The sequence below is a fragment of the Entelurus aequoreus genome, linkage group LG18 (assembly GCF_033978785.1).
Source record: "Entelurus aequoreus isolate RoL-2023_Sb linkage group LG18, RoL_Eaeq_v1.1, whole genome shotgun sequence".
NCBI classification, from domain to species: Eukaryota; Metazoa; Chordata; class Actinopteri; order Syngnathiformes; family Syngnathidae; genus Entelurus; species Entelurus aequoreus.
Window position 1 is genome coordinate 44560253 of NC_084748.1, and position 20083 is coordinate 44580335.

General features: G+C 36.2%; 1 protein-coding gene across 3 annotated transcripts in view; it reads right to left on the bottom strand.

The window, feature by feature from the left end:
- Window positions 1–20083, bottom strand: part of pax5 (paired box 5) — a 240272-nt gene that overhangs the window by 55471 nt on the left and 164718 nt on the right. For all 3 annotated transcript variants that reach the window (XM_062027220.1, XM_062027218.1, XM_062027219.1), the window contains one exon: window positions 3089–3221. In XM_062027220.1, the coding sequence (XP_061883204.1) occupies window positions 3089–3221 (133 nt within the window). The remainder of the gene's footprint in view (window positions 1–3088; window positions 3222–20083) is intronic.

Sequence of the window (20083 nt, forward strand, 5' to 3'; positions counted from 1 at the left end):
TCAAATGCGTACACTTGACAGACATGTATTTCAATTAGAGCCGTACAGTATTTACATGACATCACTGCACTCCTGCAGCAATCTGCATGCAAATGTCTCATTCATGGTCCTGAGGAGGATTATTGTACTGCTTTATTGGAGGTTTTTCCGGGCATAATACAGTAAGTCATGTCATAATTACACTAAAACAGGGGTGTCTAAACTTTTGGACTTGGGGGGGCGCATTGGGCTAAAAAGCAGACTAAATGTAAAGTAACTATATATACATACTGTATGTATGTGTGTATATATATATATATATATATATATATATATATATATATATATATATATATATATATATATATATATATATATATATATATATATATATATATATACCCGTTTGAGTTGGGAAATTGTGTTAGATGTAAATATAAACGGAATACAATGATTTGCGAATCATTTTCAAGCCATATTCAGTTGAATATGCTACAAAGACAACATATTTGATGTTCAAACTCATAAACTTTTTTTTTTTTTTTGCAAATAATCATTAACTTTAGAATTTGATGCCAGCAACACGTGACAAAGAAGTTGGGAAAGATGGCAATAAATACTGATAAAGTTGAGGAATGCTCATCAAACACTTATTTGGAACATCCCACAGGTGTGCAGGCTAATTGGGAACAGGTGGGTGCCATGATTGGGTATAAAAGTAGATTCCATGAAATGCTCAGTCATTCACAAGAAAGGATGGGGCGAGGGTCACCACTTTGTCCACAAATGCGTGAGCAAATAGTCAAACAGTTTAAGAACAACCTTTCTCAACCAGCTATTGCAAGGAATTTAGGGATCTCACCATCTACGCTCCGTAATATCATCAAAGGGTTCAGAGAATCTGGAGAAATCACTGCAGGTAAGCAGCATGGCCGGAAACCAACATTGAGTGACCGTGACCTTCGATCAAAAACCGACATCAATCTCTAAAGGATATCACCACATGAACACTTCAGAAACCCACTGTCAGTAACTACAGTTGGTCGCTACATCTGTAAGTGCAAGGTAAAGCTCTACTATGCAAAGCGAAAGCCATTTATCAACAACACCCAGAAACGTCGCCGGCTTCTCTGGGCCCGAGATCATCTAAGATGGACTCATGCAAAGTGGAAAAGTGTTCTGTGGTCTGACGAGTCCACATTTCAAATTGTTTTTGGAAATATTCGACGTCGTGTCCTCCGGACCAAAGGGGAAGCGAACCGTCCAGACTGTTATCGACGCAAAGTTGAAAAGCCAGCATGTGTGATGGTATGGGGGTGCATTAGTGCCCAAGACATGGGTAACTTACACATCTGTGAAGGCACCATTAATGCTGAAAGGTACATACAGATTTTGGAGCAACATATGCTGCCATCTAAGCGCCGTCATTTTCATGGACGCCCCTGCTTATTTCAGCAAGACAATGCCAAGCCACATTCAGCATGTGTTAAAACAGCGTGGCTTCGTATAAAAAGAGTGCGGGTACTTTCCTGGCCCGCCTGCAGTCCAGACCTGTCTCCCATCGAAAATGTGTGGCGCATTATGAAGCGTAAAATACGACAGCGGAGACCCCCGGACTGTTGAACGACTGAAGCTCTACATAAAACAAGAATGGGAAAGAATTCCACTTTCAAAGCTTCAACAATTACGTTTCCTCAGTTCCCAATCGTTTACTGAGTGTTGTTAAAAGGAAAGGCCATGTAACACAGTGGTGAACATGCCCTTTCCCAACTACTTTGGCACATGTTGCAGCCATGAAATTCCAAGTTAATTATTATTTGCAAAAAAAAAATAAAGTTTATGAGTTTGAACATCGAATATGTTGTCTTTGTAGTGCATTCAATTGAATATGGGTTGAAAAGGATTTGCAAATCATTGTATTCCGTTTATATTTACATCTAACACAATTTGCCAACTCATGTGGAAACGGGGTTTGTATATATATATATATATATATATATATATATATATATATATATATATATATATATATATATATATATATATATATACACATATACATACACTACCATTCAAAAGTTTGGGGTCACATTGAAATGTCCTTATTTTAGAAGGAAAAGCACTGTACTTTTCAATGAAGATAACTTTAAACTAGTCTTAACTTTAAAGAAATACACTCTATACATTGCTAATGTGGTAAATGACTATTCTAGCTGCAAATGTCTGGTTTTTGGTGCAATATCTACATAGGTGTATAGAGGCCCATTTCCAGCAACTATCACTCCAGTGTTCTAATGGTACAATGTGTTTGCTCATTGGCTCAGAAGGCTAATTGATGATTAGAAAACCCTTGTGCAATCATGTTCACACATCTGAAAACAGTTGAGCTCGTTACAGAAGCTACAAAACTGACCTTCCTTTGAGCAGATTGAGTTTCTGGAGCATCACATTTGTGGGGGTCAATTAAACGCTCAAAATGGCCAGAAAAAGAGAACTTTCATCTGGAACTCGACAGTCTATTCTTGTTCTTAGACATGAAGGCTATTCCACAAAATTGTTTGGGTGACCCCAAACTTTTGAACGGTAGTGTATATATACATACATATATATATATATATATATATGTATGTATATATATGTATGTATGTAGACATATATATATATATATATATATATATATATATATATATATATATATATATATATATCTATATATATAGATATCTATATATATAGATATATATATATATATATATATATATATCTATATATATATATATATATATATATATATATATCTATATATATATATATATATATATATATACATATATATATATATATATATATATATATATATATATATATATATATATATATATATATATATATATATATATATATATATATATATATATATATATATATATATATATATCCACTGAGTGTGTGGACAGGACAGATTGCAAATAAAATGTTTTGAATCAATTAAGAATCGTTACAGGCAATCTATCTTTCCACAGCCTTCATAGTTAGACCAAAGCACGTTGCAGCACAATGTCAGTGTTGTTTTCAGAAGGGGGCCCACTTCACACATGTGTGGTCTTACCTGGAACTATGGAATAGGATTGTGGGCCGGCCACGCTGGCTCCTAACTCCGCCCCCGTGCTGCCATTCACCAAACTGCTCTTCATCTCGTCCAGACCACCAGCTAGTGACGCCATGGAGGAGTAATCTGACGTCTGGACACACACACACAAGTGGAGGAAAGTAGACATTATACACAAACATACACACACACTTTTTACTCGGGTACTGCCTGCTTCAATCCCATGCTGCTGCCTTCTGGAGCAGCAACACACACACACACACACACACACACACACACACACACACACACACACACACACAGTAGATGTACACACACTTATACACACCTACAGTAGATGTACAAAAACACATTTATACACACACACGCGTACAGTAGATATACAAAAACACTAATACACACACACACGTACAGTAGATGCACACACTTATACACATGTACAGCAGATGTACAAAAACACCCTTATATACACATACATGTACAGTAGATGTACACAAACACTTATACACACACACGTACAGTAGATTTATACACACGTACAGTAGATGTACAAAAACACCCTTATATACACACACACACGTACAGTAGACGTACACACACACACATACAGTAGATGTACACACACACGTACAGTAGATGTACACAAACACTTATATACACACATGTACAGTAGAGGTACAAAAACACACTTATATACACACACGTACAGTAGATGTACACACACGTACAGTAGATGGACAAAACACTTATATACACACACACACCCACACATACAGTAGATGTACAAAAACACACTTATATACACACATGTACAGTACATGTACAAAACATGTATATACACACACACACACACGTACAGTAGATTTACAAAACACACTTATATACACACACGTACAGTAGATGTACACACACACGTACAGTAGATGTATAAAAACACACTTATCTACACACACGTATATACACACACATGTACAGTAGATGTACAAACACTTATATACACACACGTACAGTAGATGTACAAACACGTACAGTAGATGTACAAACACTTATATACACACACGTACAGTAGATGTACAAACACACACTTATATACACACACGTACAGTAGATGTACACACACGTACAGTATATGTACAAAAACACACTTATATACACACACACGTACAGTAGATGTACACACACGTACAGTAGAAAAGCGCTATATAAATCCCAGGTATTATTATTATTATTATTATGTACAAAACCCTTACATACACACACGTACAGTAGATGTACACACACGTACAGTAGATGTACAAAAACACACTTATATACACACACGTACAGTAGATGTACACACATGTACAGTAGATGTACAAAACCCTTACATACACACACGTACAGTAGATGTACACACACGTACAGTAGATGTACAAAAACACACTTATATATACACACACACGTACAGTAGATATACAAAACACATATATATATACACACACACACACGTACAGTAGATGTACAAAAACACACTTATATACACACATGTACAGTACATGTATATATACACACACACGTACAGTAGATTTACAAAACACACTTATATACACACACGTACAGTAGATGTACACACACACGTACAGTAGATGTATAAAAACACACTTATCTACACACACACGTACAGTAAATGTACAAAAACACACTTATATACACACATGTACAGTAGATGTACAAACACACTTATATACACACACATGTACAGTAGATGTACACACACGTACAGTAGATGTACAAAAACACACTTATATACACACATGTACAGTAGATGTACACACATGTACAGTAGATGTACAAAAACACACTTATATACACAGGTACAGTAGATGTACACACACGTACAGTAGATGTATAAAACATTTATACACACACACACACGTACAGTAGATGTACAAAACATTTATACACACACACACACGTACAGTATATGTACAAAAACACACTTATATACACACATGTACAGTAGATGTACAAAAACACACTTATATACACACACGTACAGTAATGTACACACACATGTGCAGTAGATGTACAAACACACACACACACACACTTATACACACACACGTACAGTAGATGTACACACACACACACGTACAGTAGATGTACAAAAACACTTATACACACACGTACAGTAGATGTACACACACACGTACAGTAGATGTACAAAACACACTTATATACACACACACGTGTACAGTAGATGTACAAAACACTTAGATACACACACACTTACACATGTACAGCAGATGTACAAAAACTTATACACACACACGTACAGTAGATGTACACACATTTATACAGTTACACACGTACAGTAGATGTACACATCCACTTACACACACATGTACAGCAGATGTATACACACACACACATACAGTAGATGTACACACACACATACAGTAGATGCACACACACACATGTACAGTAGATGCACACACACACACGCACAGTAGCAATAATATTGATCTGCTTTCAAAGACAAAGATTTACTGTACAAACAATTCCAACAATGTATAACCAAAGGATCAACTTGCTGTTTTCATCTCTCACACACAAACACACACACACGCACACACACACACACACCAGCACACGTACTTGTTCATCCAGTGTACTCGCTCCCAACATTGAACGAGACTCTGTATAATTATAAAAATCTTATTGTGTGTTCATGTAGTAAAAGAACATCGCCATGGTTACGGTCAATAACACAGCTGGAGCGTGACCTTTCACTCCCATCCACAATTGATGAAGTCACAGCTGCACCGAGCAGCGTGCTCAATCCCTCTTCCCAAATCCACTCCAAGTCAAAGTCTCGCTCCAGTAAATACTGTACAGCTGAACCTCCATTTACCAACTTAATTGGTTCTTGAACAGGGTTCTCAAATGGGAAAGTTTGTATAGTGAAGCAAATGTACATTAACTCCATATCAAACATAACATAACAAGGAGGCCATGGATCAACTTTCTATTTCACGCCAAAACAACAACAACAAGTCGAACTGTCCTGTATGCGCCGCTCCGCCCTCACATGCACACACAGACAGGTGTGTGCCCTCACAAACAATCAGAAATCACAACAATCCTTCACTTTAACAACCACATTGCTACAATAATAAACATTAAAAAAAAAGTAAAATCCACATTAACGATGGCTAAGGGTGGCACCCACTTTGCCCACATCACAGCGGCCCCCACTCTTTCCCTCTTTTAAAACTGTCCTCAAAACCTTTTTTTTTTAGACTTGCCTTCCCAAGCTAAATAATAGATTATTATTATTTATTTATTTTTTTTAACTAATTGCTCCAAATATAGCAATGAATCAAAATCACTGTTATAAATTATTGACCTATTTAATATTCCTAATTACTTCAATTCAAATGTTCACTTTGAACTTTTTTGGGGGGAAAATTGCATATTTTGTGTTTTTGCCATAAAAAACAACATTTTCTATGACAAAAAGGGCATAAAACAAAACAAAAAAACCTTTAAAAAAATAGATATTTAAAGGGGACGTATAGATCTGAAGTTGATCGAGTAATTTAAGCGTTGAAAAAAAAAAAGACCTCCCTGCTTGGCACTCAGTATCAAGGGTTGGAATTGGGGGTTAAATCACCAAAAATGATTCCCGGGCGCGGCCACCGCTGCTGCTCACTGCTCCCCTCACCTCCCAGGGGGTGAACAAGGGGATGGGTCAAATGCAGAGGACAAATTTCACCACAACTAGTGTGTGCGTGTGACAATCTTTGGTACTTTAAATATATATATATATATATATATATATATATATATATATATATATATATATATATATATATATATATATATATATATATAAAATAATGTATAATTATTTTTTTAACACTTTTATGAGTTAGGCCCTTTTGGATCCCTAAGAATAACAGTGGGAGATTATATATATATATATATATATATATATATATATATATATATATATATATATATATATATATATATATATATATATATATATATATATATGTATGTGTGGGGAAAAAATCACAAGACTATTTCATCTCTACAGGCCTGTTTCATGAGGGGTTTTCCTCAATCCTCAGGAGATTTGGATTGAGGAAAACCCCTCATGAAACAGGCCTGTAGAGATGAAATAGTCTTGTGACTTTTTCCCCACACATACATATTACGCTCTACCACGGTATCGAGCACTATTTTTTGGATAATCTAATTAAGACATATATATATATATATATATATATATATATATATATATAAATATATATATATATATATATATATATATATATATATATATATATATATATATATATATATATATATATATATATATATATATATATAAAATCTCCCACTGTTATTCTTAGGGATCCAAAAGGGCCTAACTATATATATATATATATATATATATATATATATATATATATATATATATATATATATATATATATATATATATATATATATATATGATTTATATATATAAACACACATATACACACATTTATACATATATATGTACAGTATATGTGTGTGTATATATATATATATATACACATACATATATACACGTTTTTGTGTATATATGTGTGTATATACACAGTATATATATATATAAATTTATAAGAAGTATATATATATACATACATATATATGCACACATATATATACATACATATATACATATATATGTATATATATATAAACATATATATATATATGTGTGTGTATATAAATATATATATATATATGTGTGTGTGTATATACATATATATGCAAATATATATATATATATACACAAAAATGTGTGTGTATATATATATATATATATATATATATATATATATATATATATTTTTTTTAAACCTAATTGCTTAAAATGTATTTAATGAATCAAAAGCAATGTTATGAATTATTGACCTATTTAAGACTCCAATTACTTCACTTGAAATATTCCGCTTTTAACACATATTTTGTGTTTTTGCCTTAAAAAAATAATAATATAAATAAAATATTTTTACAAATTGACAAATCTGAAGTTTATCTTCAGATTCAAGCGTTGAAAAACAAATTAATGTATGACTTATTCTTAACATACTGAGAACCTTCTGGGTCCCCAGGACCAAACTTGAGGGGGAAAAAAAAAGGAAAAATATCAAAATATCGGCGCGGCCCTCAGTGGAAAAAAATGTGGACGCCCCTGCATGAAGGTGTGGGAGTGTGTGTTGAGTGGGTGGAGAAAATGAGGCGTCCTCATACTAGTGACAAGTGTGTGTGGGGTTGTGTGTTTTCCACATTGTGTACACTAACAACAAGCCATCACAACTTCCTTTGGGTGATGAGGTGAACGTTTTGTTGTGACCCTTTTAATGCCTCCGAATTTGCTGGAAGTGGAAGTGTGTGTGTGTGTGTGTGTGTGTGTGTGTGTGTGTGTGTGTGTGTGTGTGTGTGTGTGTGTGTGTGTGTGTGTGCTCACTGACCTCTTAAACACCCCCGTGCTTGTCAACACGCCACAACCACTGGACTGTGACCTGCCAAGTAGGAGCTTCACGCCGTACTCTACACCGCACACCTCTGTCTCGCTCCCTCTGGACCTCACACACATTTGAAACTTCCCTGTCTTAGCCCTAGGACGCCAAGCGTATCATAAGTGATACATAGGTTTTTAAACACGCTACATCCTCGTTTCATAAGTGATACATAGGTTTTTAAACACGCTACATCATCGTATCATAAGTGATTCATAGTTTTTTAAACACGCTACATCATCGTATCATAAGTGAGACATAGGTTTTTAAACACGCTACATCATCGTATCATAAGTATTTCATGTTTTTAAACACGCTACATCATAGTATCATAAGTATTACATGTTTTTAAACACGCTACATCATCGTATCATAAGTGATACATAGGTTTTTAAACACGCTACATCATCGTATCATAAGTGATTAATAGGTTTTTAATCACGCTGCATCATTTTATCATAAGTGATACATAGGTTTCTGAGCACTCTACATCATCGTATCATAGGTGATTAATATCTTTTTAATCACGCTACATCATTGTATCATAAGTGAGACATAGGTTTTTAAACACGCTATATCATCGTATCATAAGTATTACATGTTTTTAAACACGCTACATCATCGTATCATAAGTATTACATGTTTTTAAACACGCTACATCATCGTATCATAAGTGATACATAGGTTTTTAAACACACTACATCATCGTATCATAAGTGATTAATACGTTTTTAATCACGCTGCATCATTTTATCATAAGTGATACATAGGTTTCTGAGCAACCTACATCATCGTACCATAGGTGATTAATATGTTTTTAATCACGCTACATCATTGTATCATAAGTGAGACATAGGTTTTTAAACACGCTACATCATCGTATCATAAGTATTTCATGTTTTTAAACACGCTACATCATCGTATCATAAGTATTACATGTTTTTAAACACGCTACATCATCGTATCATAAGTGATACATAGGTTTTTAAACACGCTACATCATCGTATCATAAGTGATTAACACGTTTTTAATCACGCTGCATCATTTTATCATAAGTGATACATAGGTTTCTGAGCACTCTACATCATCGTATCATAGGTGATTAATATGTTTTTAATCACGCTACATCGTTGTATCATAAGTGATACATAGGTTTCTGAGAACTCTATATCATCGTATCATAGGTGATTAATAGGTTTTTAATCATGCTACATCGTATCGAAAGTGATACATAGGTTTTTGAGCGCACTATATTTTATAAGTTATACATAGGTTTTTGAGTACACTATATCATCGTATATTAAGTGATACACAGGTTTTTAAACACGCTGCATAATCATATCATAAGTGATACATAGGTTTTTAAACACGCTATATCATCGTACCATAAGTGATACATAGGTCTTTAAACACACTACATCATCATATCATAAGTGATACATAGGTTTTTAAACACTACATCATCGTATCATAAGTATTACATGTTTTTAAACACGCTACATCATCGTATCATAAGTGATACATAGGTTTTTAAACACGCTTTATCATTGTATCATAGGTGATTAATAGGTTTTTAATCATGCTACATAATTGTATCGTAAGTGATACACAGGTTTTTGAGCACGCTATATTATTTTATAAGTTGTACATAGGACGTCAAGCATATCATAAGTGATACATAGGTTTTTAAAAATGCTACATCGTCGTTTCATAGGTGATACATAGGTTTTTAAACACGCTACATTGTATCTTAAGTGATTCATAGTTTTTTAAACATGTTACATCATCATATCATAAGTGATACATAGGTTTTTAAACATGCTACATCATCGTATCATAAGTATTACATGTTTTTAAACACGCTACATCATGGTATCATAAGTGATAAATAGGTTTTTAAACACGCTACATCATTGTATCATAAGTGATTAATAAGTTTTTAATCACGCTACATCATTGTATCATAAGTGATACGTAGGTTTCTGAACACTACATCATCGTATCATAGGTGATTAATATGTTTTTAATCACGCTACATCATTGTATCATAAGTGATACATAGGTTTCTGAGCACTCTATATCATCGTATCATAGGTGACTAATAGGTTTTTAATCATGCTACATCGTATCGTAAGTGATACATAGGTTTTTGAGCACACTATATTTTATAAGTTATACATAGGTTTTTGAGTACACTATGTCATCGTATCATAAGTGATACACAGGTTTTTAAACACGCTGCATAATCATATCATAAGTGATACATAGGTTTTTAAACACGCTATATCATCGTACCATAAGTGATACATAGGTCTTTAAACACACTACATCATCGTATCATAAGTGATTCATAGGTTTTTAATCATGCTACATCATCATATCATAAGTGATATAGGTTTTTGAGCACACTATATCATGGTATCATAAGTGATACATAGTTTTTTAAACATTACATCATCAGTGTTATTAGTTTTTTCCTTAAAAGCCTGACGTATCAGATCAGATGCATGTAATTAACGTATCATCCACACGAGGGCAGTCATTGTCGCATTAGTGTCCCATGATGCTGCAAGATTGCCACAAAGAAGAAACGAGTAATATCAGGGTTTTTTATTTTAACAGCACTGAAATGAAGGCTAAAAGGGCAGTAATGGGAGCCTTAAAAAAAAAAAAAAGTAACTAAATAGTTACTTTTTACAGTAACGCATTACTTTTTGGTGTAAGTAACTGAGTTAGTAACTGAGTTACTTTTGAAATGAAGTAACTAGTAACTGTAACTAGTTACTGGGTTTCAGTAACTAACCCAACACTGCTCATATGTGAAATTCCAGCAATTTTCCCGCTCTCTCCCCCCCCCCGCTTCCTTTCTTGGCTGCTGCGCACCTTATTATAATAGTGTCTAATGACTCCATGTTTGTGGCAGCAGTGGCCAAGAAAGGGACTGCGCTGGTAATTGGCCATGATGAAGTTTGGCCAGCGGGGTGACAAGCCCGCTAAGGAAGATGGATCATTCTCATTCGCCCCCGTAAATGTTGTCAGTTCTGCCGCTCGTACGGCACCAGTCGGCCCTCATCAGAGAGCAGGGACGCAGCTGCGGGGGGTTGAGCCTGGGAGGTTGCGCTGGGGCCGGTTGGGGGGGGCAGGGTGAGGTAGATTTTGGGGTGAGTCGGAGGAAGTTGTTCCGAGTAAGTGCCTTTCAGCACCATGGAGAGATCTCACTCGTAATGTACACCTGCGCCATGTGAGGAGACCTCATTTTGTCTATCATTCACAATCCTTATCCTTTTTTAATGCATTCTAAATCATGAAAAAACACTAGCTAAAGTCAGCTAACAAGGGAGCCAATGCGAGCCACTCCAAAGCACTTTAAAAAACATCCTAAAACCTTCATCAATGTTATATATACGCACTGTAAGTATACATGTAATGTAGTAACATTCATATTTACGTATGATTTCAAGCATACGGCGAAATCATATCACAACTAGGGATGTCCGATAATGGCTTTTTGCCGATATCCGATATTGTCCAACTGTTAATTACCGATACCGATATTAACCGATACCGATATATACAGTCGTGGAATTAATACATTATTATGCCTAATTTGAACAACCAGGTATGGTGGAGATAAGGCCCTTTTTAAAAATAATAATAAAATAAAATAAAATAAATAAATTAAAAACATTTTCTTGAATAAAAAAGAAAGTAAAACAATATAAAAACAGTTACATAAAAACTAGTAATGAATGAAAATGAGTAAAATTAACTTTTAAAGGTTAGTACTATTAGCGGACCAGCAGCACGCACAATCATGTGTGCTTACGGACTGTATCCCTTGCAGACTGTATTGATATATATTGATATATAATGTAGGAACCAGAATATTAATAACAGAAAGAAACAACCCTTTTGTGTGAATGAGGTAGGTTTTTGGGTTGGTGCACTAATTGTAAGTGTACCTTATGTTTTTTATGTTGATTTAATTAAAAACAAAACAAAACAAAAAAAACAAAAAAAAAAACGATACCGATAATTTCCGATATTACATTTTAAAGCATAATATCGGCAAGCCAATATTATCGGACATCTCTAATCACAACGTTCGCTTTTCCCTTCAACAACAACACTACTAATAACGGCAGACAAAAACAACACAAAAACTACTTTTGGGACAAACGATGGTCCACACACTTCTATTTTTGAGCCTGAATATAAGGAGGATGATCTCCAAGTTTCAGAAGCTGTGTGCTAAACAGATGCAGCTTTAGTCGAACACTAAGCATCATGTAGCACTATTGCTAAGTGCTAAACAACATATACAAACGTAATAAAAAAATCACTTACTGTACAATGTCTGCTCTCGCTGGGATAAAGACTGATGGGATGTTTATATCTTCCCGTTTACATGAAGAATTCATCATAATCCCCACCCAGGTTAAAAAAGAAAGAAAAAGATGCCCAAACAAATGTCTTTTTGTGTAATTCCCGTCTAAGTCGGATGTCAAAGTCGGGTTTATGTCCACAGCCTTCTACTATCCAGGTGAGAGGCATGATTTATAATCAGGAATCAACTTTCACCAACTCAGAAGCGATGCAGCAGCTCAATATGTCAATATAGCGGCATAAGCTACTTAGCTCTATGTGAACACGACGCCATTGTTAGCGCTTATAATAACAACATCACTTAATATTTACTTGATATTCAGGTCACGACATGTAAGTGGAGTATTGTTGGCGCTTTTTTTAGAGGGCTTTATGAGCAGAATTGAGTGCTTCCATTATCTGTATTGTTAGCCACCTTGTACTTGCCATTTATTACGAGTTAGAATGCATTAAAAAAAACCTGCCTTGACTCACATATGAACTTGAAGTGCCATCCCATTCCTAACCCATAGAGTTCAATATGATGTGGGCCCACCTTTTGCAGCTATTACAGCTTCAACTCTTCTGGGAAGGCTGTCCACAAGGTTGCGGAGTGTGTTTATAGGAATTTTCCACCGTTCTTCCAAAAGCGCATTGGTGAGGTCACACACTGATGTTGGTGGAGAAGGCCTGGCTCTCAGTCTCCGTTCTGATTCATCCCAAAGGTGTTCTATCGGGTTCAGGTCAGGACTCTGTGCAGGCCAGTCAAGTTCATCCACACCAGACTCTGTCATCCATGTCTTTATGGACTTTATGTGAAGGAGAGGAGATCATAATGACTGGTTTTTGGGCAGCACGGTGGAACAGGGGTTAGTGCATGTGCCTCACAATACGAAGGTCCTGAGTAGTCCAGAGTTCAATCCCGGGCTCGGGATCTTTCCGGCTACATTTTCAAACACGCTACATCATCGTATCATAAGTGAGACATGGGTTTTTTAAACATGCTACATCATCGTATCATAAGTGATACATAGGATTTTAAACACGCTATATCATTGTATCACAAGTGATTAATAGGTTTTTAATCACGCTACGTCATTGTATCATAAGTGATACATAGGTTTCTGAGCACTCTACATCATCGTATCATAAGTGATGTATAGGTTTTTGAGCACGCTGTGTCATCGTATCATAAGTTAAACATAGGTTTTTAAACACGCTACATCATCATATCATAAGTGATACATAGGTTTTTAAACACGCTACATCATCATATCATAAGTGATTCATAGTTTTTTAAAGACGCTACATCATCATATAAGTGATACATATGTTACGATGATGTAGCGTGTTTAAAAACCTATGTATCACTTATATGATGATGTAGCGTCTTTAAAAAACTATGAATCACTTATGATATGATGATGTAGCGTCTTTAAAAAACTATGTATAACTTATGATACGATGACATAGCGTGCTCAAAAACCTATACATCACTTATGATACGATGACGTAGCGTGATTAAAAACCTATTAATCACTTGTGATACAATGATATAGCGTGTTTAAAACCTATGTATCACTTATGATACGATGATGTAGCGTGTTTAAAAACATGTAATACTTATGATACGATGATGTAGCGTGTTTAAAAACACATGTATCACTTATGATATGATGATGCAGCGTGTTTAAAAACCTATGTATCACTTATGATACGATGATGTGTGCTCAAAAACCTATGTATCAGTTATGATATGATGATGTAGAGTGCTCAGAAACCTATGCATCACTTATGTTACGATGATGTAGCGTGTTTAAAAACCCAAGTATTACATGTTTTCAAACACGCTACATCATTGTATCATAAGTGATGCATAGGTTTCTGAGCACTCCACATCATCATATCATAAGTGATACATAGGTTTTTGAGCACACTATATTATCGTATCATAAGTGATACATAGGTTTTTAAACACGCTGCATCATCGTATCATAGGTGATACATATGTTTTTAAAACATGCACCTGGGTTGATTGGCAACACTAAAGTGGCCCTAGTGTTGTCTATCTGTGTTGGCCCTGCGATGAGGTGGCGCCTTGTCCAGGGTGTACCCCGCCTTCCGCTCGAATGCAGCTGAGATAGGCTCCAGCCTCAAAATGGACAAGCGGTAGAAAACGGATGGAATTACTGGTTTCTTTTTAACCCAATTAGGCGAAATGACATCACCTCCACACGGCACACAAGGCAATATCTCACGGCACACCGGTGTGCCGCGGCACAGTGGTTGAAAAAAACACTGGTCTAATAAAAGGAGACTGGACACAAGTAGTATGAGTGGTTGTTCAGATCACACTGACACAGGAAGAGAGAGAGAGAGAGGCAACACTTTGGTCCACATCTCACATCAATAACAGATGAGGCCTAATCGACCCCCCCACCACACACACACACACACACACACACACACACACACACACACACACACACACACACACTCTGCCTGGTCGTGTCGCAGGAGAACATTTGCATAATGGCATTTCCCCTTTCCTCCGTTCCCCAAATTGCTGGCCATTTCCCCACGCCTGTGTGCGTGTCTCCCCCCCCTTCACCTTCTGCTGCTCTCCTGATGGGAAAAGGCTCGAGCATAAACCAACACAACTCTCACAGATGGGCCACAAACGGAGAAAAAAGGGGATCGTGAGGAATAGGAAATCGTCTGCACTCAAACGTGAGCGCGGTGGACCCGCGTATTGCCGCTTTGGCCCGCGACATGTCACGAGTTTAAATAAGGAGTCCGTGTCAACGATTGTCAGCATAATCGCTGCGAGTTTCTCCCCGCCATCTTGTGGACTTTGTGAGCGGTTCAAGTTAATGACCATGATTTGAGCTTTGAAGTGTACACAGCATGCGCCCAAACCAAACAGCCTGGCCCATTAATGGCGCACAGGAAGTCAACACACGTGGTGGCGCGTTACACGACCTGCTCACTGAACTTTGTGGGTATTATTGAAAGAAAAAAAATGTCCAAGCACAACGCATAATTCAAAGTTACACCCAATTGAATCCCCTGCAATGCATGATGGGAAAAATGCAGAACACTCTCTCCACGCTTCATGTTTGGCGCATTTTAGCGGCTTGATATTTCTGATTGATTATTAAATTTTAAGGAGGTCGTCACGGAGGTCAAACTTTCACATACTCTTAATATCAAAATATTTTAACTACATATTAATTATACCACTATAATATATATATATATATATATATATATATATATATATATATATATATATATATATATATATATAATTTGTAGAGCTCCATATATATGTATTAATGTATACACTTTATATGTATATAAATGTGTATAAATCATCTATATATACACACATATATATACACACACACACATATATATATATATATATATATATATATATATATATATATATATATATATATATATATATATATATATATATATATATATTACCGTTCAAAAGTTTGGGGTCACCCAAACAATTTTGTGGAATAGCCTTCATTTCTAAGAACAAGAATAGACTGTCGAGTTTCAGATGAAAGTTCTCTTTTTCTGGCCATTTTGAGCGCTTAATTGACCCCACAAATGTGATGCTCCAGAAACTCAATCTGCTCAAAGGAAGGTCAGTTTTGTAGCTTCTGTAACGAGCTAAAGTGTTTCCAGATGTGTGAACATGATTGCACAAGGGTTTTCTAATCATCAATTAGCCTTCTGAGCCAATGAGCAAACACATTGTACCATTAGAACACTGGAGTGATAGTTGCTGGAAATGGGCCTCTATACACCTATGTAGATATTGCACCAAAAACCAGACATTTGCAGCTAGAATAGTCATTTACCACATTAGCAATGTATAGAGTGTATGTCTTCAAAGTTAAGACTAGTTTAAAGTTATCTTCATTGAAAAGTACAGTGCTTTTCCTTCAAAAATAAGGACATTTCAATGTGACCCCAAACTTTTGAACGGTAGTGTGTATATATATATATATATATGTATATATATATATATATATATATATATATATATATATATATATATATATATATATATATATATATATATATATATATATATATATATATATATAATTTGCAGAGCTCCAGTTGTATACATATATACAGTATGTGTTAATGTATACACTATATATGTATATAAATGTGTATAATACATCTATACATATATACACACACACACACACATATATATATTTACATATATACACACACACACATATATATTTACATATATATATATATATATATATGTATATATATATATGTAAATATATATGTGTGTGTGTGTATATATGTAAATATATATATGTGTGTGTGTGTGTATATATGTATATATATGTATATATGTGTATACAAACCCCGTTTCCATATGAGTTGGGAAATTGTGTTAGATGTAAATATAAACGGAATACAATTATTTGGAAATCATTTTCAAGCCAAATTCAGTTGAATATGCTACAAAGACAACATATTTGATGTTCAAACTGATAAACATTTAGTTTTTTTTTTTTCAAATAATCATTAACATTAGAATTTGATGCCAGCAACACGTGACAAAGAAGTTGGGAAAGGTGGCAATAAATACTGATAAAGTTGAGGAATGCTCATCAAACACTTATTTGGAACACCCCACAGGTGAACAGGCAAATTGGGAACAGGTGGGTGCCATGATTGGGTATAAAAGTAGATTCCATGAAATGCTCAGTCATTCACAAACAAGGATGGGGCGAGGGTCACCACTTTGTCAACAAATGCCTGAGCAAATTGTTGAGCAGTTTAAGAAAAACCTTTCTCAACCAGCTATTGCAAGGAATTTAGGGATTTCACCATCTACGGTCCGTAATATCAAAGGGTTCAGAGAATCTAGACAAATAATTGCACGTAAGCCATGATATTACAGACCTTCGATCCCTTGGGCGATACTGCATCCAAATGAGACACCGGTGTGTAAAGGATATCACCACATGGGCTAAGGAACACTTCAGAAAACCACTGTCAGTAACTACAGTTGATCGCTACATCTGTAAGTGCAAGTTAAAACTCTACTATGCAAAATAAAAGCCATTTATCAACAACACCCAGAAACGCCGCCAGCTCCGCTGGGCCTGAGCTCATCTAAGATGGACTGATGCAAAGTGTAAAAGTGTTCTGTGGTCTGACGAGTCCACATTTTAAATGGTTATTGGAAACTGTGGACGTCGTGTCCTCCGGACCAAAGAGGAAAAGAACCATTGTTATAGGCGCAAAGTGTAAAAGCCAGCATGTGTGATGGTATGGGGGTGTATTAGTGCCCAAGACATGGGTAACTTACACATCTGTGAAGGCGCCATTAATGCTGAAAGGTACATGCAGGTTTCGGAGCAACATATGTTGCCATCCAAGCAACGTTACCATGGACGCCCCTGCTTATTTCAGCAAGACAATGCCAAGCCACGTGTTACAACAGGGTGGCTTCATAGTAAAAGAGTGCTGGTACTAGACTGGCCTGCCTGTAGTCCAGACCTGTCTCCCATTGAAAATGTGTGGTGCATTATGAAGCCTAAAATAGCACAACGGAGACCCCCGGACTGTTGAACAACTTAAGCTGTACATCAAGCAAGAATGGGAAAGAATTCCACCTGAAAAGCTTCAAAAATGTGTCTCCTCAGTTCCCAAACGTTTACTGAGTGTTGTTAAAAGGAAAGGCCATGTAACACAGTGGTAAAAATGCCCCAGTGACAACTTTTTTGCAATGTGTTGCAGCCTTTAAATTCCAAGTTAATGATTATTTGCAATAAAAACCATTAAATATCTTGTCTTTGCAGTCTATTCAATTGAATATAAGTTGTGTATTGTGGTGCATTTTGAAGGGTATCGGACAATAAAAACATGACAAGGTAAGAGATCTGTTGGTGAAACAGGGGTGGGCATTAGGACCCAGTGTGGTGTTGCTGCAAAGTGGGGGCGCCATCATCGGAGCTGATTTATCACCTGGCTAATGGGAAGTGATTGAAGGGAAATTCAAATGAACTCTGTGTGACAGGCACACATGCAGACACACCTTCCACCACAAATGATTAGGGCGGCCTAATCGGGGGGAGAGGCAGGACAAGAGCGCCAGGGAAGATGAAGAAGAAAAAAAAAGGTGGGAGTCAAACTGGAGGGAGGATTGTCTATTGATGACGGATTTCCTTTTCGCGGAATGGAACTTTTTCAACTCCTCAAAGCTCCCTAGTTATACTAAATTGTCTGTTGATGTTCCAGCAAATTGTGTCCACTCCTTCCAGTTTCATTGTCGTGATGTGTGACTCTAACTAAGTAGTGCGTTAGAGTTACAATGTGTATGTACTAGGGCGCTTCCTGTCAGGGGTGGGCGTGGCCAAACACAGCTCATTAGCATTAAAGCTACAGACACATAAACAGTGTGTTAAGTTCAAGTTGGAAGACATCTACCTATTTGGAGGTGTGATCGCAGGGCATTTGCTGATTGGGCTGGGCATTGCTCTGGTGTATCGTCAAATTCGGAAGACGATGGCAGCCACTCAAGGGGCCAACAGGCTGTTCAACGCAATGGAAGGATTGGGTCGTGCTGTGGGATCACAGACTGGAGCGATTGCTTGAATCGCAAGGTAGATTCCATCTTGATGAAGTTATAGAAAGAATAAATTGGAATTGTCAGAGCCAGCATACAGAGCAGGAATGTCATTGTTTTGACTGCTCGAAGAAAAAACAACATCTTAATCTACGATTTGACTCCCTCGAATGGCCTTGAGGAACAGGCTGTTTGAAAACACTCCCCTGAGGACTCCTCAAAGATGGACGCTTTTGACCTTTCCCTTTTTTTCAAAAGCACCTGGGTCGGACTCTTGAACTCTTGAACTCTTGGGGCCGGCCTCGGCCCATAAAGACAATTCCAACATCTCACCCAAGTTAATTGGGCATACATGCACGCACACACCCCTCCCCAAATCAACGCCTTCACCACTGCTTAATTCCTCCGGGGTTGTGGGGGCTGAGCAGCGCTCAACA